The sequence below is a fragment of the Neopsephotus bourkii genome, unplaced genomic scaffold (assembly GCF_033783945.1).
Source record: "Neopsephotus bourkii isolate Nb327-2 ecotype Australia unplaced genomic scaffold, CSIRO-AGI_Nbou_v1 NB_1181, whole genome shotgun sequence".
In the NCBI taxonomy this organism is placed as follows: Eukaryota; Metazoa; Chordata; class Aves; order Psittaciformes; family Psittacidae; genus Neopsephotus; species Neopsephotus bourkii.
Window position 1 is genome coordinate 472,501 of NW_026901666.1, and position 25,000 is coordinate 497,500.

General features: G+C 40.0%; 1 protein-coding gene and 1 long non-coding RNA gene across 3 annotated transcripts in view; both read right to left on the reverse strand.

The window, feature by feature from the left end:
• Nucleotides 1-25,000, reverse strand: part of ZEB2 (zinc finger E-box binding homeobox 2) — a 116,004-nt gene that overhangs the window by 2,668 nt on the left and 88,336 nt on the right. For both annotated transcript variants that reach the window (XM_061363702.1, XM_061363703.1), the window contains 6 exons: nt 23,282-23,353; nt 16,764-16,952; nt 15,829-16,043; nt 13,222-13,330; nt 10,359-12,328; nt 8,209-8,389 (listed from right to left, as the gene is read on the reverse strand). In XM_061363702.1, the coding sequence (XP_061219686.1) occupies nt 8,209-8,389; nt 10,359-12,328; nt 13,222-13,330; nt 15,829-16,043; nt 16,764-16,952; nt 23,282-23,353 (2,736 nt within the window). The remainder of the gene's footprint in view (nt 1-8,208; nt 8,390-10,358; nt 12,329-13,221; nt 13,331-15,828; nt 16,044-16,763; nt 16,953-23,281; nt 23,354-25,000) is intronic.
• Nucleotides 1,509-5,634, reverse strand: LOC133217892 (uncharacterized). The gene is made up of 2 exons (XR_009726997.1): nt 4,520-5,634; nt 1,509-4,422 (listed from the first exon to the last, which is right to left on the reverse strand). It is a non-coding gene; the product is annotated as an uncharacterized LOC133217892 (long non-coding RNA).

The following is a 25,000-nucleotide window of genomic DNA, read 5'->3' on the forward strand; positions in this document are numbered from 1 at the left end:
CACAGGCTGGACACACATCAAGCCACTGCATGGGTCCTCTCCTCCAGCCCTTGACTGGGGGAGGAAACCTTCAAGCACTGAAAGACATTTTTCCCCCACCACATGAGCAAATACAAATACATACATCTGCCATGAAAGCATAAGGGATTTCTAAATAAAATGTTGTCAGCCACTCGCTGAGTGCTAAAGTAGTGTTAAGCTGCAGAAAACAGTATTTCCTTTGGCATTTCAGACAGTTTCGAACCAATGTTTGAAACTCAAAACCAGTGCCAAGCCTAAACACATCTGGTTGATCCCAGGCCACAAATAGCACAGGAATGCCTTCAACACCTTCCAGAACTGCCATACTGAAAGCTTAATTCCAAAATAGAGCTGACAAAAAATACTTGTCAGCGTGATGCTACACGACAAAACTCAGCAAAGCATGATGCAACCGTGAGATATCCAGACATAACATATGGTGCAAAGATTGGAATTAGTGAAGACCGATCACCAAACTTAGATTGCAGAAGGCAAAAAACAAAATCAAACATTAGTACCTTCAGCCAGATTTTTTTTATTTTTGAAATGTCAAATTATAATCTTAGTGTCATTCAACTGAATGCTCCAGAGTGGTGCAACTATGCAGGCGGATACAGTGCCAATTGGTCATTATTTTTTAGTTTGTGCAATTTTTACATGTATAAAAATGCTGGTATTCAGTGCCTGAAAACAGAGCCCTGCTTTTCATGTGTTATTGCTAGAGCAGATCCTTAGGAACTTATTAGCGACGTGGTCTGATTCCTCTGGCATATTTACCACACTTAGTTAATGTGGGATGTGACCTGAACAGAAATAAGCTTCACACCAGAGCCCTCCCATCATGTCAGTTGTAAAAGTGTGGTATTCTCTTAAATCTAAAAGAAGCAAGCTCAGAAAGAGGAAGAGTATGGTGGAGGGTAGAAAACACCAGCCAAGAGCAAAGGGCTGGGAAGATGGGAAACTGTTACTGGTAGTGTCCACATGGAAGGAAATCCAGCAGGAAAAAAAAAGCAACGTTTTCAGACTACTAAATTTTAAATTACACTAAATTTTAGATCAGAAGGATCTCAACTTCCAGGAAAACTCAAACTGCTCCTTGATGGATCTGATCTGCTTTCTTTTCCTCTGCAGTCACTGCCAGGACGTGAGGGCAGGAAAAGTCAGGCATAAAAAGAATTCATTTCCATAGCAAAGTTACTAAGAACAAATACTAAGGAATATGTGAATTTTTTCCACCCAATCAAGTCACAGCTACCTTCAAGCCCCACTGTGAAAGTTCACATTTAATAAGGTGCGATTAAGAAATGGTCAAGGAAGCCAAAAATTGTGTTATGAAATGAAGGGGAGATCTGGCAGGAAAGAAAATACAGGAGAAACCACAGATAGAATAACCCAAGTGACAGAGAAATTAGTGGATGCCTGGAAATTGGGACTCAAACTACATTTTTTTGTATGAGAGCTTCCTAATCCTGCATATATATATAGGGTTGGGTTTTTTTGTTGTGTTTTTTTCTTCTTTAATTCCCCTTAGAGTAAAACTGAAAATTCAAGCTTGATATACTGGATTATAGCAGTATTGCTTTTATAATCTGTTTCCTAATTATGCATTTCTGCCTTGATCTGAAAGTGCACCAAATCCAGAGCTGTGAGGCAACTACCTGGATTAGGAGCAGAAGTTTGCCACAGTGGAGAAATCCCACAGTCATAGCTCAGGAGATTTTAGCACGATTTAGTCGCTTACTCGAATTAGCATAAGATCCCAAAGCACTCTTGACCTAAGCACTCCTTAAACCTCAGCACTGCCCAAAGAAAACCTTCGCAAGTGAGCTGGGAGCTTTTCCAATGCCACTGACCACCTAGCTGGATGCACCAGATGATAGGCCTGCCTGCATTCCTGTCTTATCCTAGGTGTCCTGCTGAGCTCACTCAGAGCAGCACACTACCATCCCTTTGCTAGTATCTTCATAGTTGCTAATTTTGTTCTTTTTTTTTTTTTCCTCATAGTCCTTCTGCTTTTCCTCAGGACTTTTTTGTGTCCTCCTCCTCACTGAACTGCCCACGCTGTCTCAGTCTCTTCCTCTGACTTACTTTTCCCCAACATCAGTAAGTCCAACCCTCATCTTGTTCCACTTCTCCACAGCAATGCTCCTTCTCTGTTATTTCCTGATTTTTTAATGCCCATTACACCCTTCTCACCCCATAGCTGTGCTCCATCCAATTGTCCAGCACTTTTTCTCTCTTCAAACAGAAGTCAGCCACCTCCACTGCTTCTCATCCAGACCTGTCTCCACCTGCCCTTCCCTGAGGCTGGGCTATGTGCCTGTCACTCAGCCGTTATCTGCTTTGCTCATCCCTTGCATGCAGTGTTCACTCAATGCTGCGTTTCCTGCTCGTGATACCTGGGGCCTCCCTCCAGCCAGCAAAGTGGTAGCCTGGCAGGAAATCATCTATATTTTATACATTAGTTTAGAAATTAGAAGATTAAAATACTTTGTATTTTCATATTAATTTATATTAGTACTAAAAAGGCTATACTAGAGCTATTTAGTCTACCACATCCGTATCAAGGACTCAGTTTTGATCTGAGGGAACATGACAGCTTGAGCAAAGTTCTTTGTTCAGACACCATACAACATACCTTAGCAGTGCACAGCGTGCAGCTGTTACAACACTAATTGAAATATGTTTTTAAATGTATCGTGTTTCTGAACATTTGTGGGAGAATTATTTTTTTCCCCTGTGTGCAAAACCCAGTATTTCATCCATTGAAAAAGAGTACCTAATCCCTACAATGGATTAGTAGGCCATAAAATAAAGCTGAAGTAAGGTATTTTACACTGGGGATGGGGATAAATCTACAATTGTAGGTTGATGAGGATAAGTCAACAGCTGTAGGTAGATAGGGAGAACCTAGAATTGTAGGTAGGTGGGGAGACCTACACCTGCGGGTGGTTGGGAAGAACCTACAACTTTAAGTAGTTCTGGCTGCTTTGTCAGATATTTAGTTAGCATGAGGTAAGAGCATAGTTGTGCAATATCATATCAGTGGACTAGATGGGTTGAAAGAAAACAGATTTGAACATCCCACCCCACATTTTACCCAGTTTCATTTCAGACGACCTGTGTCATCCATGGGGATTGAGCTGAGAGATACCCATGGCACCTCACATGAGGGCTCACAGAACGCTCTGTGTTATCAGGTAGATGTGTAAGGTAGATGTCACATTTTGCAGTGAAACTGAGTGATAAATCTCTCTCAAATATCTGAAGGCAATGTTTGGGCTCTTTTTTATTCCACCATCTGCAAAACGAGGTTCCCACGGGGGCCTGCACTCAATTTACAGAGGGGAAATTATAACTAATCTCTTTGCAAAGTCTCTAGAATTGCGTTTCTGTCAAAACAAAACAACAAAAAACCTCTAACAGTAAGTATCTCTCAGTCTTCCTGGGCTAAAAGCCTTTGAATGAAAAAGCTATGAGTTTCCCATTTGCAGTGGCTTAAAAGTCGTAAGACATCAGACCATAAGCCGTCACTGGTCCCAAACTAAATATCACCCATTCTTTGCCTAAGGCAAGTGGGTCTTTTTTCTGTAGGAGGGGGCCAAACAGAAATCCCACTCTTTGGAGAAAAGAAGGAAACATTTCTGTGACAGTTTGTTTTTATTTTTTGAAGGCAGCTCTTTTGAAGTTGCTTGGGGGTTTGGATGTTAGCTGTAGTCCCAATGGAGATGGATTAGTGGCCAGAGCACAGCGAAGTGGTCAAAGGTGCCAGATAAATGCAATTTATATATAATTGCCCAAGCTGCACCTGTTCCATTTTCAGTAGAAGACTTTGTCTACAGAACAGATTTCACAAGCATAGAATATATCCTTTTTTTTTTTAATTTGAGTGTAAAAGAGGGAATTCTAAACTTGCATCAGAGTAAAGCAAGAAAAAATAATCTTTAAATAGCATGTAAATTTTTTATGAATCAAGCTCTAAATGAAGAAAACTCCTGAGCTGGGAATTCAAAATACTAGCCAGAGAGAGCTGATTTGCTACCAGGCTCAAGAACAATATTTAGTTTACAGAATCAATCTGGAAATAAAACTAGTGCTTGCATCAGCATGAAAGCTACAAAAATATAAAAGAGGTCTTATTAAAATATACAGTGGAAAAGGAAAGGATGAAAGCACTAGCACAGTTATGAGGCCCTCGACAGCCCACACAAGTAATAAAATAGAATATGATGTAATATAGAACAACAATGAAAGGATTTAAAATTTCTAGGTAGGATTCTGAAAAACTGTTTCCAGGTTTTGTTGCAGAGCAAGCACACTGCAAGTTTCCTTGGGAAGCTACGATAAAGCTGGTGTGTAGCAAACATGGGTGTTGACGACAGCAGAACAAATTCACCTTAACTTCTGAATCAGCCCAACACAGCACTGATGACCCAAGGGTGCTGGGTTAGTAGCCAGGAACCAGGATATTTCTCTTATTTCCAGATGCTCGCCTTACTCCTGAAGCAGCCCAACACAGCACTGATGACCAAGGGGGCTGAATTGCTACCTAGGAGCTAGGATATTTCCCTTATTTCCAGATGCTCCATTCTGTTTGCTTTCTTGCTCACTTACCCACTATTGTTTGCCCTCCTTATCTGCAACGCAAATATTTTTTTTGCTCGTCAGATGGTACCAATGCTTTACCATGAAGGGAACCATCTTCATCTTTAGTACGGAAATTTTCTTGAACCTTGTGCTAAGCAGCATGGATAAATCTGAGATTAGACACATGCAGTATCCACTCAACTAATTTCAACCTGTCCAAAGTTAGGATGAGTTCATAAGACTTCCCAGGAAAATACTGTGAGCACTGAATTCCTGTGCTACCTGCCATGCTCTGTACCCTAATTACAGTGCTGCATTCCCTGGTTTTAAGGAAATAGGATCTTGTGAAGCTCAAATTCTCAGAGGGACAATATAAATTCTCTTAAAATTAAATGTCATCCCAAAATTAACTTGGCAGAATTTGGTCCTGCAACAAGCAGTGGCTTTTACACTAAATTTTAGATTCAGATGCCAGAAGCAATGCATTTCACTCATTGCAGTAACACAATGAATTTTCCTTCTCCACATGAAGCTAGAAGCTATTGCAGGATACTGGTAATGCTGTATAAATTAAAAGTTATGGATTGTGAAATCTGGGCCCCTTTTCCTACTGTATTTGAGCTGTGGCAGGCATGGAGTACAGAGGTAATGGCAGAGCTCCCTGATCTGCATCCACATGATCCTACTAGAAGTTCTTGGGTTGACACAAAGAACTGGCCAAATCCCATTATTGCCCTGGAAGGGAAACAGCTCCACTGCAATACTTCAGTGACATTCCTGTTTTCTCTTTTACAGCAGTTGGTGTAACACATGATTAGGGCATCTCATGTAGTTTCATCTGTCAATGTTATTTTTTGCTCCAGATGATTTCTCTGGGGTAAATATTTAGGGGCTGCAAAGCAGGAACATGGCCTCTTTCTGAATCTCTCAACCCTCATTCTAGCATTGTTTGCAATGGGTTTGTGAACCAGGAAAAGTGGTGACAAATAAAAATCTAATTGTTTAAATATAAAAAAAAAGTAAAAACAAAAAAAGCACAAAGATTTTTTATTTTTTTTTCACTCAGGAAAAGAACATCAGTATAAAAAACATCCAGTACTTGTGTTTCTCCAGGAAAGACAGGAAGTGTTTCTCCTAAAAAATATGTTTTTAATGAAGTAAAAACAGATCATGATCAGCCAGTCAGAAAACAGCAACACACTCAGAAAATAAGCTTTTTTTCTTTTTTAGGTTTCAAAAAGTTGACTGAAAAATCTGGGCCTACGCTTAGAACGATCCCAAATGCAGAAAAGGCTGATACTTCCAATTTGGTTCCTTCCAATGAACAGACTGCAATTTCAAACCTATATTATAAATGCAAGCTTTTTTCAAAACTATCAAATTGTTTTGAAATTCACTTCAGATGCACGCTAAACCACTAGCCGAAGTCCCAGTGCATTTTGCCTCCTGAAGGCTGTGGAGCTGTAATGGAGCTAGCTCAATCAAGGTCTTCACAGCTCCAACCACCTCTATCTAACATTAGCCTGATGTGTGGAGGATACAAGCAAGAATGTCATTAATAATACTTCACAATTTATACAGCAAGTTCCATCACAGCATTTCAGCCTGCACAAATTAAGATTTACAGCAGCCCAGAGAGGTGGGCTGGTATCATTGCCCTCTATTTCAAAGATGGGCAAAGGTGAAAGAAGGTGAAACAATTTGCTGAAATTCGCAAAGTCTGTGGCAAGGCAGAAAAGAGTGCAGTTCTCTCAGCCTCAGCGCCTGTGCCTTTGCCACAAGACCATCCTTCCTGTCTCTAAATGCCACACTCAAGCTTGATGATGTGCTGTAGTTCTAGCGTATTAAATATGACACGGTATACACGTTCTGGATCATAAGGCTGAGTCCAATAAAACTGATCGATGTAAAGTTGAGAAACTGAAAGGGACAGAGCAAAGAAGAAGAAAAGTACCTATGCTGCAGCTGTATGGTATTTTTCTAGGCAGTAGGTTCCCGTGCTACTTAAAGACCAGAACATATTTTTGCTTTTACAAATGCAGTTTATTTTGCAAATCAAGGTGATTGCACACATTTCAGCTTGTCAAATTTTCAGCCTTTCAACCATATGTCTGTCGACCTTATGGACTACCAACTTTATGGGATTCAACCATATGTCCAGATCCCAGTATATATGAAGGCCAGTTCTAACGTGAGAGCTTTACGGTACTAGTGTAGTAAGCCATAATGTTTGCAGATGGCTGTAATAAAATCATTCAGGAGAGAAAAGGTGCAGGGATGTAAAGCCTCGTAGTGGGAAGCACATTTCAACACTGAACTAGCCGATCTAGTCCAAAACATTGCTTTTAATTTTCTTTCCTAATCCCATATGTATTTTTATTTTCTTTTTTATTTTCCTGTGTGAGTTTATCTTAAAATTTTGAAGAAAGTTCAAGAAGGAAAATAACAGAATAAAGATTTTTTTTAAAGGCACAGTCCACTTCTGAATTCTAATTTTTCTGATATGAAATGCTAAATAGTTATGTGCAGCCTGGAAGATGTATTAATAGAGAGGTATATGTTTTTTACCATCATATGGTGAGACTGAAGGATGATGTGACTTGCTTTGTTTCCTGAATTGGGACTCAGCTTTCAAAGTTAAGGAAAGTTTCCTCCTGAGTAAGCTTTTTCTAACTCTAGGAAGTTGGTGTTTGGTTTATGTCCTGCTGCACAATAATTCACATGATAATTCACATTCCTTTGTCTAATATAACTTGATATCTCTATTATATGGGGAGCTCCAGTCCCATTTTCCCCTAAGTGAAACATGCTGAGCTGATGTATCCCTCTTGGAGAGCTCTCCACCTCCGGGCTCATGCCTGTCCTGACTGAGAGTGGGAAAGGGAACACTGCCTGCAAGGGGAATCATGGACAGCATAGGTGTGATAGAGGGTCATTTTCAAACAAAAATATTTTTTAAGCTGACAATCCGTGGTGAGCTTTGGCAAGGTTCCTTGAAAAAAATCAGTCCTTACTGGGGAAAGAAAGAAGCCTTCCTTGGGCATTAACTGAGAAGCAAAAAAGTAAAATGAAACCCGCCTGTGCTGCTGGTGTGCAAGATCACAGCAAGAGCAATCCCTGTGAGCAGTTTACTTTCAGATAACTCAGCCAGAGCGCTGCTAATGCCAGTGGAAGTTCTTCTATAGGATTAAATGGTGCAGGGTCAGATAACGTCTAGGAAACAAATATACTGTGACCCTTCCTTCCTGCACCAGACTTTGTGTTGACCAAGTTGCAGCTCTTTCCAAGTGCTAGGGCTTGCTTTATTTGAAGAGGGCTTATCCTGCAAGATGCTGAGTGCCACCATTGCTACCATGCTCAGCATGACACATCACATAGCACCTGCCAGGATTCACCCCGTCACATCCAACAGCTCTTCACCAAGCAATTACTATTAAAAAGAATTAAACAATGTGTTAAACTGAGCAAAAGATGTTCTTTCTGCCCTATTGAAAGCCTCTCCACTTTCCAAACCATTCACTGCACAAGCGTACTTGTGAAAGACTGTGAAGAGCACAGTAGGGACCTCAACCCTCCCCTTGGCACGCGCGGCCATCCTACCTGTGTGCTCGTATTTGTGTCGCAGCAGGGAACTGCTCTTCTGGAATGTCTTGTCACATAAGTCACATGCATACATGCCACTTTCTGTCTTCTTGATCTTCTTTCGGGACAGACAGGAGTCGGAGTCCGTCATGTCATCAAGGCCGGACATGTAGTCTGGGGTTCCATCAAGCAATTCTCCCTGTGAGGGAACCACCCGTCAGTGACGCCCATTTCTACCACCGCGCCTTCCCATGGAGGAACCACCCATCCAAGAGAAGTCAAAATTAGGATGGTAGTCCTCTCAATTTAGGAACCCGTTGGAAATGAAACATCTGATGAGAACTGTGGAAAAAATGAGAAGCCTTCTATGTCTTAGACCAACTTTCTGTCTTTGAGCACTTAGCAGTAGTTTTACACAATTGGACCACATTTATAATCTCAGCACTACATATTTTCAAGAAGCAGAAAAAGCAAAGGGGAGGTTCTCTGTGGACAGCAAAAGGTATTGTAATATTTTACAGGTGTAAGAGTAAGCAACACCTAAGATCATTCCTTACAAAACACAGAAACTTGGTTATATTCTGTATCTGTAGAAAGGTTTTAATTGAATTTTATATTTAGGTACAAATGTTATTATTATGCAATCCATTTAAATGTATGTCTCTCGACTAAAGGCCTCAAGCTATATTTTTATATTTAATTTTGTAATTTGAAATAGGGAATATTAATAACACTTTTTATCAATGTTCTATCTGTGTTAAAACAGCCTTCAGCATTAAGCAATAATGAATGTGGATCAGTAAATTATTAAATTTCTTGATATTTATTTTGTCTTGATCCAAAGAGAGTGCAAACTTGCATGATAACATACATTTCCATTTGCTATCACACTGTTCAGTTTTCTTAGACTAGGCTTGCACTAATTAATATTAGAGAAGATTAAATAGGCTTAAATACATTTACAAAGAGGGCAGATGTACTGTAAATTGGAATAGTGGAACAGCTGTTATGGAGGTGCAGTGCTATTTATGCTCCTATTGTGCAAAGAGGAATTGCAGCCTGTAATGTAAAACCGTACCTGATTTTCACATCTGAAACCATAAAACATTTACTAGTCAGTAAAATTACTAATAGACCATAATAGGACATAAGGGAACATGCACAAATGTAAAAAAAAAAAATAAATCTATAATCAGTTAATCTCATTTAACTAAATTCAGTGTGTTATATCTGAACAAACCCAGAAGAAAGATATAAAAGTATGTGACTTTCATAAAGCAGCTCTTTGCTGTAGGAATGAAAGTGGCAAAATCCTTTGCTGCTCATGTATTGACTCTGAGAAAAGGATTAAATGTTGTACCCAGGCATGAAGAAGTGCCGACACAGATTACATGTCCAGGGAAAGACTTCCTCTGCGATTAAGATCCCTAGCTGCTACGTCTCCAAATAATTTTGTTTAATCTCCAGGTTTTTTCAAAGCTGTTCCAGATGACTGGCAGGATTAGAGGACTGGTAGTCTGTGAAGGGCAGTAGGTAGGCTGAAGGAAGGAGCTATGGGGAAACAACATGTCAATGTTTCTTATTCCCCAGACATTCATGAGAAGACAGAATGCCTTTCTCATGCATGGTGGGTGAACAACCCCCCAGAAACACGGAGAAGGAAGCTTTGAGGGCTTTCAATGGGATACAGCTCCTACAAGTCCATATGGACCTTCACTTACAAGGACACAGCTTTGCATCCAAGTGTGAAGGTGATTCCCAAGAGGTCTTCCACCGCTCCTTTACCCCACACTCTCCTGTAGAGATCAGTTTCCCTGCAAAGTTTCACTTTGTTTTTTTTCCTGCAGGATGGAACTTTTCATGCATGTTATTATTATTATTTAGACAAAATTCTAAGAAGAAATGACTAAGTGCTTAACAGAATAAAACCATGTGTTATGCCTATTCAAAGGTATTAATATTGTTTCTGAATCCAAGTAGAGGTACTCTTAAGGTAATTGCAGTTTGTTTTCCTATTGCACTGCAGTTTTGCAAGTTCAGACTAAAATAAACTCTACTAATTTTGTTGCAAATGTTGAATATAGCTTCAGTTTTTTTCTTGTGTAAGAGGACATATCACAAAATACTAATTTCTTGTCTTTCAAAGGAAAATGGTTGCAACAATTTACCTGAAATCCTTGTTTCCGCTGGTACTTTCTTCTTTGCTGCATATCAGCAAAAGTAGCTGCTCCAGTTGGGTAAGTGTAGGCCATATGTGGTAGGAAGCTCATCTGATCTAGTCCTGGGTATGGTCGCAGTCCAGGAATACTGGTCTGGACTGGTGGCATAAAAGTGGCTGGGGGAAATGCGCTCTGTGGGGGAAGTGTTGTGTATAAAGGTTTGGCACTAAATGGGTTCATACCAAATACTGGGTTAGTGCTTTTATCCAGATTATTTGAATTAGAAAACTCCTTCTTGATAAAAGTCAAGTTCAGTGGTTCATCTGAGTTTTCAGATGATGAAGAAACACTGTTGTGTTCTAAAGTTACGCTATTAGATTTTGTTTTGTTCTTTGTGGCTATAATACTTTTGGGTTCCTTCATTTGTTTTGGTAAAGACAAGTCCAAAGGCTCAGCCTGAAGCTCCTCAGAAGAGAAACTGTTTGGAGTGTAAGAACTACTGTGGGAGTTTTTAGAAGATGTGGAAGAAAGATTTAAAGGGGAAGGAGTATTGCTCCTAGAATGGTCCAATTTATCAACTGGTTTAATATTGGTAAAATGAGGAGGTTTTGTTAGCCTGAGAGGAGTATCACAATTAGTAACACTGTTATGGAGTTCAGCTATAGATGGTGAAGTTATAGAGTCCACAGGCTTTAGTGGAGATCTGGCTGACAAAGAGTCTTTAGTGGGAGTGTTGTTGGTGGCAGCCAGCGCCACCTTGGCACTGGCCCTTTCCAGTGATGGTGACCTGGAACTTGAATACTGGTAGACTTTTCTTTGTTCAAACCATTCCTTCACAAATTCCTGAGGAAGGCCAACAGCAATGGAAATTTTCAGTAGTTCATCAGAGTTGGGTTCCATATTCATAGCATAATATGCTTTAAGTACAGACATGTGGTCCTTGTATGGATTGATGGGGCTAGTCATTCCTTTCTCAGAAAGTACTGATGACAGCAAGAGGGTTTGCTTATCAAACACTCCAGGTTTGTTGGGAACCATGTTCTCATGAGGCTGAAGGACTGCCTTGATTTCTTCATTCATTTTACACAGGTAACGCTCATGCTGATGCAACGGAATGGGACCAGGAAAGCTTTCTTTACAGAACTGGCATGAAAATGGAGTGGATACATTATGGTTCTCTATCATCTTGTCTTCAGTTACCAGGTCTATTAGGGTTCGCAGCTTCTCTTTTTTAATGTTATTGAGCTGCCTCCTTGAGTCTGTGGTTAAACTTTGGAGGCAAGCTTTGGCTTCATTGACTTTCTCTAATGTATAGTCAATAATACTTTTAGTGGCACCATTATGACTTACTACTGGAAGACCCACAGGGGGAATATTGGGGGAGGTAACTCCTTGTTCCTCGGCTTGAGAGCATGAATCCTTCATATGGTAAACCTTCAACTTGGAGATCTCTTCAGCCTTGCAGTCCATTTTCTGCCTGGAAACCGTGTTGTCCACAATCTGTAGGACCTTCTGCACCTCACTTAAATTACTGCCTACCGCAGGAAACCCAAGCAATGGTGCTTCCATCCCTACCCCTAAGTGCTGCATTGGACTTTGAGCAGAAGCATGAACTCCTAAGGGGCTGGTTGCTCCAAGTCCACCATTCATAAAAGGACTAGTTGCACTAAACCCATGTGAGGCCATAAGAACCTTATATTCATTGAAATCTAGTGGTTCTGTTTTAATTTTCAGTAGGCCTGTTTGTTCAGACATACTGAGTGGTTTGCCATTCTCCAGCTTGTTTCTCAGCTGTGTAATGGCTGAATTAGTAGGAGAGGAAGATACAGAATTAGGAGAAGAACCCGTCTTGATATTGTTTCTCATTCTGCCATTTACAGAGATTAAACCAATACACTTCTTGCTGCTGATGTGCGAACTGTAGGAGCCAGAATGGGAGAAACGTTTCTTGCAGTTTGGACACTCGTATGGTTTTTCACCTAAAATGATAATTAAAACCAAATGTTAATTATCATTATTGCTGCTATAATTGCAAGTGTTCACATTTGATACCCAACTGGTAGTCTGCGTGTTCACTGAGTGAGGAAAATATTATTTCTATGAATATGGCCGTACACCACAGGTGGTTTACACCACTGCACTCTTTCTAGGGGAATTGAGGTCAGTTTGGATCCACAGCCTTTAGCTGGCAACAGCCACCAAGGTGTGAGATTGGCACCAGACTGACCATTTCACATTACCCTATAAGAGGTAAGCACCCTGTGGCAAGGGGGGTCAAATCAGATCCAGACTGTTCAAATTTGATATGTTTCTTTTTTTCTTTTTTTTTTTCTTTCTTCAAAAAAAAAAAAAGGACTTTTTGCTGGAAATAAGCATGGTATGAGAAAATGAATCCTGATGTTAGGCCCTCCACATCAGTACTGGTGGAAGTTTGTGCCTGGGCAGAGCCTGGTGGCATTTTGTACAGTGAATGCTGTGTCAAAGAGAGCCACATGCACAAGTCATTCACAATGAGATGCTTTGCGCTTAATCGTTATCTGAGAATATGAGCTGTATTTCAGTTGGGGGAACTTCTTGTTATGGAAAATACAATGGGCTCTTCAGGTCCGACTGCACAGAAATGAGTGAACGCTTTTGAACTCGAACTGCCAAACAATCTATATTATATGCAGGAAGCTTTACTATTTCCAAATCTTTCAGCAAGACTGTGGTATTAACAGCATGATAAATGAGGATGACTCAGATATCACTTATGAAAGACCTTAGTAGCTCCAAGAAGCCAGAAGCAGAACTGTGTAAATTTTAAGCAGTCTTTAAAACTCAGCTAATTAAACAAAATGCAAATGAGCACACCAGCACCTCCGCTACTCACCACTGTGAATTCGCAGGTGTTCCTTCAGATGGTGTTTATATTTGAAGGCCTTGCCACACTCAGTGCATTTGAACTTGCGATTGCCTGCTCCTTGGGTCAGCATTTGGTGCTGGAAGAAAACAAAAAAAAAGACACCAACATAAATTTTGTGCAAGAGAAACCATGAATTTCTAGATTTAAAAAAAAAAAAAACCACACAAAATTAATGTGACTCTAAATTTATCAAGCGGACCAAAAGGTCTGCATGTACATTTATTTGTCTCATCAGTGTTGCAATAAAAATCAAAATGTTGGCAGCAAACTGAAACAAATGAGAAAGTACTTTCACATAAGCATTCGATATTTGCTTTAGAATTATTTCCTAAGTCTCTCATCAGAAATGTGTTGCTTTAAGGTATGTTACGATGAGAGAAACTGTTTTATAAGATTTGTGACTCTTAATATTCCTAGCAGATTCTGAACATGTGTGACTCTGCTTGTTTAAAAATTCTGTTTACTGCTTGTGGAGGAAAGACAGAAACACTGTTGTTACTGGCATTTCATGTAAGATTCAGTTAATTATCAAGCAGAGGAGGCTGTGTTTTCGGCATGAGCTGATACTGGAAAATGTTTTTTAAAATCACAGAGCAGCAGGGAAGACTTGAACTACCTTTCGTGACGTGTTTTCTTGTCGGTGCTCTTCTGAGGGTCAAGGGAAAGTTAAAAGTGGCATACACATACAATGAAAGGCAGCTGACCTTTTTGCAACAATCAAGAAAAACACAAAAAAGACTTTGAATTTGGACAAAAAAAAAAAAAAAGTAATAATATTCATCGTAATGCAGCCAAACACTCTGTACACTCAAGGTAGGAGGTCAGACTTTTGCAGGTGGCCACAACACAAAAGCTTATTTCAGGAGGAGGGAGAGGGGAGAAAGAGGAAAAAAAGAAGGGGAAAATAAAAAAAAAAAGAAAAAGGCAGCGCCGAAATGGTATGACAACTGCGAGGGTGTGCTGCCTCTTCCCACATTCCTGGCGAGACAGATGGTGTTACATGGGACACAGGGAGGTTTGTTCAAACAGCAGCAACCTTCAAAGATCAAGCAGAGCCCAGCCCGCTGCGCGCCATTGAGGGACCTGTGCTCATATGTTGCTGAGTTGCATAAACAAACAGCAACAGCTGTTTTGTCTCCCCCCATCGCCCTCCGAGGACTACTATAAACTTTAGTTGTGCCACTGTTAATATGATACAATCATTTTAATTTACTAATTGTAAATGCCATGAGCAAATGAGGAGACTTTTCAACACCAAAGCTACCATTCATAATGCACCAGTACCAGCATGCTCACGCATGTGAAATTTCAGGCAGTTACATTGGATGAATATCTAGGCAGGTTTTTTTTTTTCCCCCCAGTGTTTTTAATGATACGAAGCAAAAGAAAGAACCTTAGGGTGGATCGGTTTAGGAAAAATATATGTCTGAAAATGTGTTTATCTTCTGGAAAGCCATGGGAAGTAAAGAAGAGGAGAAGCCGCTGTAGAATAATTTATATTGATGTTAAGATCAAACAAAAAAATAGGGTTCTCTTAAAAATGCTAATTGCAAAAATTGCACTATTAGGAGATGTGTCTCTGCCTAACTGAACTTACCATATGCTGAGAAAAACCTACCAAGAGAAATACAACTGATCATGACTTTCAGGTTTTTAAATAAAATAAATAAGGCATAAAGCCTTTATAATATGACACCATGCACACATCTATTTATTTAAGTTTTGAGTTTCCATTACAGCCCTCCATAAGACAGGTTTTCAGAAGTAATTCTCTGGCGAGGACAGGAGTAGTTTTTCTGTTGGTATGTACTTAGTTTTGTGGCAAAGGTCTATTATCAGCCTCTTTAGGAGCACTGAGGAAGTTCAGACACCTGTTTGAGATACGCAGCATTTCCTTAAATGCAGCACTGATATAATATTACATGTATCACATCGAGGAAAAAACTGCTTTGATTTATTGCGGATACACTGCTGGGCTGTACATATTATAGTGATGCGGCAATTCTATTGCGTGCATGTGTTAGTGGCACAATCACAAATGATAGTCTATATGTACTGTAGGAACAGTTATTCTAAAAATGTGTAATTATGTTTAACGAACAATTATACAAAATACGCATAATTCCACATGATTGAAAAGGTTACTCAAAAAGTAATGAAAAAATATTATCGAATCTTTTAGTATGTCTTGGAGCTCCTATTTGCAACACTGCAAAGTAAAACTAGGTGAAAAATGGAATTAAAATTGCTGAGATGTTTAATAATGTATAATTAAAATGCTACAGTTTCATTCACTTTTTGAGGAACATAAAAACGAAACTAAAGTCAAGTTAAAGTGCAAATAAAATTTCTAAATTAGAAATTAACACACTCATTCGATCGTGAACATAAGACTATTAAATCATATTAGAAGAGACCATCAAAAAATCATTTAGACCTCAATTAAAGCTATTACCATTAAAAGATCTGCATCTTCAAAATGCCATGAAAAATTAATAATGATTGCCAATCAAAGCAATATCGTTTCTCTAAGGGGTTATTACAGAAAGAAATCACTTAAATCCAGCCCCCCACCTGATCTGTCCCTGGCTTGTGTGTCACCATATGCCGCTCGAGCTGGGTGCGGTAGGCAAACGTGTAGTTACAGAGAGGGCATGAGAAGTTCTCCTCGTTCTTCTCGTGGCGGTACTTGATGTGCTCCTTGAGGGATGTCAGGCGCTTGTAGCCCCGGTCACAGTAGGGGCAGGTCAGCAGTTGGGCAAAGGCATCTGGAGTTCCAGGTGGCAGGTCTGTGTTCGGGGATGGGGGGGGGGGGGGACGGGACAACGACAAGGAGGAAGAGAAGCAGGCCAAAAGGTCAGCAAATCAATGGCAGCTCATGGGCTGATTGCCCGGGATGGTATGAGGGGAATCGCTGCAATCTGCTGCCCGAGAGGGAGGGACGGCACTTCCAACCAGTGGCGGGAGGCACCAGCACCTGTGCACACCCATGGCAGACTTGTGAGACCCGCTCTGGACCCTGCTAGGAAATTAATTACAGGCATCGCTCCTCCCGCAGACCTGGCTGGCTGGAAAACTAAGAAATAGTTTTCCCAATCAATTGGCGATTTGCATTCCAGCCCCAGCTCATTAAGTTACTTATGCCATTGACTGAATCCTTCCTACGGAAGCTTTTCTAATTATTTATCAAGGCATTGGAGAGCAATAGGCCAGCTACCGCGTCTTTTGTTGTGTTAAAACTCTGTTAAAACTTCCCAAACTCCCAACTAGAACAGCAGCCTTTCCCCTGTTTAAATTCAGCTCTTCAGTTCATCCACCAAATAATACAAATTTGCTGACTAAAAAATCACAATACACTGAAATTACAGCCCCAATCTTTGCTTGTGAAATTCCATGCCGCTGCAGCTGTTCTTCAATTTTTAAGGTAAACACCCAGGCATGTAGTGCATTTATAATTGCAACAGCTGCACAAGGTCAGGATACTGGCTAAAAATGAATTACAGCCTCACCATTTTCTTCTTGCCCATTGGCCTCTGGAGTGCCAAGGCGAGACAGTTCCTCAGGGGCTTCGGGGTAAATAATGGCTGTGTCGCTGCGCTGCAGGTACTCTGCTATGCTGACTGCATGCCCATCTCCTTCCTCCAATTTCCTTTTGGCAAAATATTCCTCAAAGTCCGACGTGCAATTTGCATTCTTCACTAAAATGAGAGAAGGGAGAAAGAAAAGGGGCCTGAGTGCATCATCCTCAAGAGCTGAGGTCAGTTAACATTATTACATGCAGGCTGAGTTGATGTACTGGAGCTAGGAGGCTGGGGCTGCAGCTGGATCCACACTCTCATTGGTCTTACTCTAGCTCCTAATAAAATTAATGCAGGGTTAACACCAGCATAGTTGGAAGTAAAGGTGGGCAGTTAAATTAACAGGATCATGGGTTCTACGGGTTAGCAGGAGAAGTTTATGAGGTTTGGATAATGCAGGGTAATCCTTCATCAATGGAACCTGAACCCTCTGTAGTTCTGGGAGACCCATGGCTTTTGTCAGGAATGCAGCTCAATACAGGACTGAGCTCAGCTGCGCCCAGATCTCGCAAACAGTACCCACATAAGAGATGAGAGTTGCAGGTAGTAAAGACCAAACCACTTCTCCTCCAATGCAGGTCCTGCCTTGGGCTGCTCTTCTGTATTGAGCACGAGAAGAGAATTGCTCACATTTATTTATTTTTTTTTTCTCCCTGAACAATTAACTTACAGTGGGAGAATAGGTTGTTTTATTAAAAGTGTTGCTTCATGTATTTCTACAAATAGAACCACTTGTTTAGACCATAACAAGGATACCAAGCCTAAAACCACTTTTACAGTCTCTACAAGAGTTTTTCTTCTTTTCCTTAAATGTAAACCAAATTTTTTTATTGTCCATTTAATGTCTATGAAACATAATATATGCTCAACCACCAAACATCCTGTTAGTAAAAATAAGCTCTTCTCCTCCATGTATGAGCACTGCATACAGAAAAGTTCTTGAAAAGTCTGGGATGTTATGTAAAAATATTAAGATGATTACACGGGGGGGGGGGAGGAAGCTAATAATTTTCTTTCTTTAATTTTTGTTTTTATTAGCAAGTCTTGGAAGACAGAGTTGGTGGCAGGGAATTAAATATACTTGTTTTTAACTGACCGCAAATGAAAAGAGGAGCTTATGATTGATTACATTTTTAATGTATTTCACCTTAGATAAAATAAGAATATGAGGCAACATCATAAACTATCCTTCAGTTCATGTAAAAGTAAAATATTAAATGACACGATTCTACTCTCCCTGGCAACAGAGAGCAATATGGAGTAAACTTGTGGAAATCAAAGGGGTTATGGCCTGCATAGTTATTCCAGCTTGTACCACTGGAAATGAGAGACTGACCAGCTCCTTGGTGCTTGGAAATGGGTAAATGTTTTGCATCAGTTTCCTACAAAAATACAAGGGGATGCTAGCAGTCAAAATGAGACATGGCCTTTGACTGGAGCACAACTGGGAACCTGAAAGCATGTGATCTGGAGTGTTGATCTCGCCATCAATAACAGTAGATACTCGTTTATGCAAACCGCATCCCTTCAGCAGATAAAATCAAATCCTCTGGCTGAGACAAATATGCCCTACTTTTGGTATGAGCTGAGCAGCTCCTCAACCCTTCTGCAGTATTTATTGATAGTGACCAAATCGCACAGGGCACAGGGCTCCTTTTTTGGAAGGAAATTTCTGTTCCTATCACAGCATAGAGAATTACTAGAACACTGCAGAGCTCCGTCCTCTCTTGGTCCTTCTGTAGCTCCTGTTCTCATATGCTATTAGCATGAGAAACAATATCTCCATTTTTTCCCAAAAAAAACAAAAAACTTGTAGAGAAAGGGAGTATGAATGCAGTGACAAAGACTGAGTACCTCACCTCCATTCAGTATCTGTGAAGGAAATATAACAAAATTGTGATTACTGAAGTACACCTCTTACATGGAAGAGCATCAGGCTATGTTTTTGACTTTTTGTTTTTATCAGAACAAAGCTGAGGCATTACTTTTTACATTGGAAACCTGATTTTTCATTCCCTTGCTATGCCTAAATCTTCCAACTGTTGTAAGATCCTTTACCTTCCAGCTTAACACTATCCCATCTCTGCTCCTTCTCATGGCTTAGCAATAGATTCAAGTTATTTTTTTTCTGGATTCAGGCCATGACTGAGTAAATGCTATCTGTGAAGCAGGGAAAGAGAACTTTTCTCCAGAGAGGAGATATAGAAGCAGGTAAAGGTGGAATGGCTCCAAGGGTTGGCTCTATATGTCCTTCTTCTCCAGGCAGGCTGGGGGGTTTTGGAGCTTGTAACTACATTTATAGGGCAGGGATTCAAACAACCAAGCAAGGCCTGAGTTAGCATTAGGAGCTTCAGTCAAAGATTTGAATGCAAATGAGGTTCTCCTTCCCAGTTCTCAAATCTATCTGGAGGCTGATCCAACAGGCTGTGGTAGACTGCTGCAATATTACTGGACTCAGCTTCCTAATTCTCTGGATTATTTAGCTTCTATGTCTGCACATGCAATCCGGGAGCTAAAGCAAATGTTTATGTCTACATTATAAACCCCTAAAAACAAGGGGATTTAGTGGAAAAGCCGACAGATCCTTAACTGAAACAATACAACCAGTGCTGCAACACTGCAGATTAACATGAAGAGCAAAAGGTGACCATGTGTATCTGGTTTCTCACCAGTGATGTTAATGACAATTCAGACATGGCTGGAAGCTCACCCAGTGTTACTAAAAAGACCCATCTGATAACCATTAGGTTTTTCTCCCAGTTTCTGGGGGGAAGGCTTGCTTCCCCCCCCCCGGTCCTAATTTGTTTTCCATGCAGAAAGTCATGTTCCCAGATTCCTCGTGGGCTGACACTGCACACACATTGCACATCCCCTCCTGCAATGCAAGAATTTTAGCGAGATGTATGGTGGGTGACCTCACCAAATAAGTCTTTCTTTAATTAATTATTGGAGCCTGGAGAGCAAAAATATTTTCAGCTCCAAAAGCTGATGTGGCCATGTCACATAAAAATAAAATGCCTTAAGGAAAGCTGTCTTTGGAGGCATTTAGGACCTTTCAAGATAAAACAACAGAGGTCCAAGGAGCTTGGGAGACCAGTTATTTTGTGTGGGAACTCATCCTGCAAGATGGTGATAGCTGCCCTTAATCGCAAACAAAGCTAATAAAACCACAGCCTTCATTAGCCAGGAAGTGAGAGGCCCCCATTGGTACACACAGATTACAGCCTGAAAACGGCCTGTCCTCCAGCCTGCCAAGTTTTACTTCTGTTTTCCTTCCCCTGCAGCATTTTTTCCCCCTTCTTTAAATTATATTAAGATCTTTACTTGGATCTTGTCAGATGTTAGTAATCAAAACTGGTAAAAATTTTCTGTTTGTTTACAGGGATTTTGTTAATCTATTTTCTACAAACATCCTAGCTGTAATAACCGTAACAGGTAGGATAAAATAAACCATAGAAATTTATTCATTCACAATTTAAGAATCTCTTCTGCAAAATGTCATTTTATCAAATAACCCTTTCAGAAAATCCAGAAATATTTACAAATTAATGTAGCAGGACCAAAGACTAAAATTTTCATTCTAATGGCCACTTCTGCTTTTCCACTATAAAGCTTCCAGGGCTCATTATAAAAATGTAGCTGATTAAAATACAGATAAGTACAACTAGGAAGTGGCCATTCTGACAATAGCAGAATAATTTAATAATAGAGACTTTTTCTTTTTTTTTTTTTTTTTTTCTTTCTCTGCTAATGACATTCTGCAATGAACTTAATGCTAAAAATGCACTGCAGTTGTTGCATGCACCTACAGCAACTTTGTGGTTGGATGTACATGAATGAGTCTGAAGCTCTATCTCATATCTCTGCGCTCAGCCCAGGTCATGGAGCACCATGAGTTCTGGTGTCAGGAGGTAGAGGCATGTTGTATTGAATGCAAGAGGTCTCCTTGACCCATCTAGAAGAGCCCAGGTTAATCTCTAGGAAGCCCTACATGGTCCTCCCCTGGAGACCAGAAGGTCACTGTGGTATGGCTTTCAGTAAAGATGAAGTCACTGATCCAACTTCTTTCATCAGGTCAAGTCTCAGCCTCACCTCAACCATTTTATTAAACCTCAGTATTAAATCTGGCTATGATCTGCAAGGCAGAATTGAAGACAAACACTCAGAAACAAAACCTTTAGTGAGCCTCAGGAAGAAAATTTTGAACATTGCCCACATTAGTTAGAAAGGCTCTCCAATGGCTCTAATGACCTGTTCCCTTTCCTCCTCAAATAATGGTTGGAGCACCTCCAGAGGCACAGCGGGGTAGTTTTTACTCTGCATAAAAGGTGCTGCATATCCTAATAGTCATCTGGCATCTTCCACTCAAGGTGAAAAGACTGGCAAAGGCATTGAGTTTATCAGATGACTTGGTATGACTAAATAATCTGATATAGCTCTTAAGAGATTATGGAGATTGCAGCCATTACAGAAACTCATTCTGCCCAACCTACCCAGTCATGAGCATCCACTGGAGGAGGTGATAAAAGATTTGAATTAAACACCAGCAGAGCACTAGGCAACTTGCAATTGTTACTTGTGCAAGCTACCCATTGCAACAAATAGCAGTTGGAGTGAAAGGGAGACTGGGGTTTTTGCACAGGACGTTTGAGTAAGGAATTGCCAGGTGCAACATCCAGAGCAGTTTTTGCATTTTAAATGCTAGACCACCTAAATGCAAAACACTCTGAACCACGAGTGCAGTGCATCAAGCTGGGTAGGGGCAACCCTTAATCTTTTTCCCCAGAAAACTGGTTTCACAAGAGGCAGAGCACCCCATGTACCCTACGGAGAGATAGGACAGGGCCGTGCAGGGGTTCAACAGCACCCTGCTCCCAAAGAGATGTGGTGAGGAAGAAGTGGAGCAGACAGAAGAGACCATCAGATACTGGAAGGGAAGGAGCTAAGAGAACATGAAGTCTTCCCCCTCGAGCAGGTCACATTGCAAGTATGAAAGAGCCAAAGCTTGTCATGGTAAGGAAAATATGTGCAAAGGAAGTCACATGGACTGATAGGGGACCTCAAACGCTCTGGTAATGTTAATTCAGATAACTATCAAGTCTTATTTCTGAATCAGGCGCCCTTTAAAGTCCTGTTTCTCCAAGTACTAAGCACTATTTGTCACCTTATTAATGCCCCTTGAAAAAAAAAAAAAGCTTTTAAAATACATATGTATCCAGTTCTGTACGGCAACACTATTAACTGTATATGTAGGGATAAACTGAGCCTCAATGCCACCTTCCTTTCATGCATAACAAATCTAATAGGTGAAAAATGCAGTGACATGATTTCCCTATTATTTTCCCCCTCAAGTATTATAAAGTAAATTTCTTGTGTTACTCTAATAAGAGCATTGGGGTTTTATGTGGGTGTAACCAACATAAGGAAAATGTGAGTAATAAAATCCTTGCAAGACTTAGGTACCACCTTTTACAGTAATATTTGTCGAGGGCATTACCTGTAAACTAAATCTCATAATGGAATGCATAGAAATGTACTTACACTAGAAAATTCTTCCTTTTAACTGTGTAAATTGGTGCTATCTGCAGCATCTCAAATTGTGACAAAATGCAAAAGAAACATTGAATGATATATGGCATTCAGCTGTGCTGAGGATGGGGTGGAGCCTTGTGGCCTTTGGAAAGAACATGGTAAACCCCTGAATTCTTTTGGATTAGAAAATAGTAACAGAAACCTTTTGCTGCTTTGCTCTACTACAGAAAAAAAATTAAAGGTGATGACTTGGAGATGATGCCTGCTAAATATCTCTGCCCCCTTTCTTGTTCTACAAAATGTATTGGTTTCTAAGGAGAGGGGAAGAAAAGGGATGTGGAAAAATAAAAATAATAAAAAGATTAGCCAGAAATATAATAATCTCATAAATATGCATTTAAAGTGTGCATGTCTGTGTGTCTATGTAAGGGGTTTATGTGTGTCTTGCTGAAAAGATGTTTTCAGTCTCTGAAGTAGCTTACTCTCTGCACTATGTGAATCTGGGGCTGCCAAGAAGGGTGCACCCCATCCTCATTATCAAGCTTTTTGTACAGCTTCTCTCATTGAAAGACTACTGTACCTTGGTCCAGCTACTTTAAACTACATGAGATTCATCCTCACTGGGAAAACATCTCATGCTGCTGAAAACTATTAGCTCACAAGGAAGCAGTTAAACGGATTTAGGGGCTGGAACATTGCAGGCACAAGAAGGATAGCAAGGACTCACCAAATGAGTTTGTTGCTGCACCATTGTGATCAAATTGGGGGGAAAAATTAAAAAACAGGAGAATTATGTGTTTCCCAATTATTCAACTGAAAATAAGAAAAAAATTGTTTTATCACTACTTCTCTTCATGCACAGCTAATTCTACATGGTACTGAAGAAAAAAAAACACTCATATCATGCAAGACCTTACCTGTACCATTGTTTCCAGTGGTCTGAATTGTGGCTTCAGGCCCCATGGTGTCATAATCTTCCTTCATTTCTTCTGTGAAATAAGCATGCACACTTTAGCATTTGCACGTTATTGAATTGCTTAGAAAGCTAGGGAGTACACTGTGGTAACAGGGAAGATCTTGCTATGGGAAGGAGAGAAAAGGGCTGTTGTGGACCTCTGTACAATGGCTTTGTTCTGGCAACTGAATGAGTTCAGCAGTGCTAGATGGCCGAGAACTTATTTACTTTAAACATGACAGTGAGTGGTGGAAAACAGAACTATTTGTTTGGAATAAATGAAGGGCTTTTCCCGGTATCAAATCTAATAAGCAGTCAGGTGATTAAGAGGGATTTTTTTGTTCTTTTTTTGCCCGTATTTAAAAGAAATAATCAGTTAACAGACACTGTGAGACCTATACCTGGAAGTAGCTGCAAACACAAAAGGAAGATAGAAGTAGTATATCTCTGTTTCTATCTTGTCACCCAGATCTGAGCTGTCATCTTTATTTTAAACTCGTTTGAAGAACAGCATGTATTAATATCAAGCAGTTCAGAAATGTAACAATTTTTCAACTGTGGGCAATTCTCCTCTGCCCGCACTATACGTTTGCGTCCTCTGTGCACTCTGTGTGCTGACAAAGTCTGCCTTTATGGCCATAAATTGCATTAGTTCACATGCAAATGAGCATGATACTTGTAGAATTATTTACTATGTATTTATCGTGGATCAGTGTACTCTCTATGAAACTGGGGGTTCAGAGAGAGTTAAAATAGCTTTTCAAAGAGGCTGCATGCAGCTCCATCACTAGGGAGAACACTTATTTTCATAGATGTTGCAGCCTGCCTCAGAGTGCCTGTCAAACTTGGTTTCTTGCTGCTAATTTGTTAGTTCATGTGCAACAGGTATTCACACATACAGCCTGTTTATGATTTAACCCTCCAAAGGGTTTTCAAAGGCAAAAATAAATATACATAGCATTTCTTTCTCGCCCCCTCAACTTTTCCTAAATGCCAGCCTTTCTTTATTGGAAGACATGAACAAATATACAATCTCACTTTTTTTTTTTTTTTTTTTTTTGAGAGAGAGAAAATTTTGCATTTGGGATTTAACAGAAATACCTGCTTTAATCTTTCACATAGCTGCTGTTGTGAGAAATAAAATTTCAAAAGGCCCCCAGAAATAGCTCAACAATGACCAAAATAAAATTTAAAAATTGAGAGAATTTTGCAGAAATAAACACAAGTCGATGATGACTCAGGAAGATGGATGCTGCTCGGCCAATCAAGTGATAGACTGGCAAGAAGATCAAAGCGTGCTATTAAAATCTTATTGATACATGAAGCATTAAAATTCTTATTATTCATTTTTTGTGAGAAAGATTTTGATGGGAGTAGAAACTGGCCCAGTATTAATCCATTTCCATGACAATTATTTGACTGAAGATAGGAGAATAATATAAACAGAGCACATTCTCAGTTCATTCCTAAATTTGTAATCTTGTAGTATTCTTCAGATGTCACATTCTACAAGTAATTAGCTGGTAGAATAACAGGTTCTAATTGTATCATTCTAATCAAAACTAAAGCACAGAATGACTTAATTCAGAGCTTTACAACCAGCGTACAATACTGTGGTATAAATATACATGTTTATGGCTTTGAAGCTTAAAAAAAAAATTAATGAAAGCTCTTAAGTTAA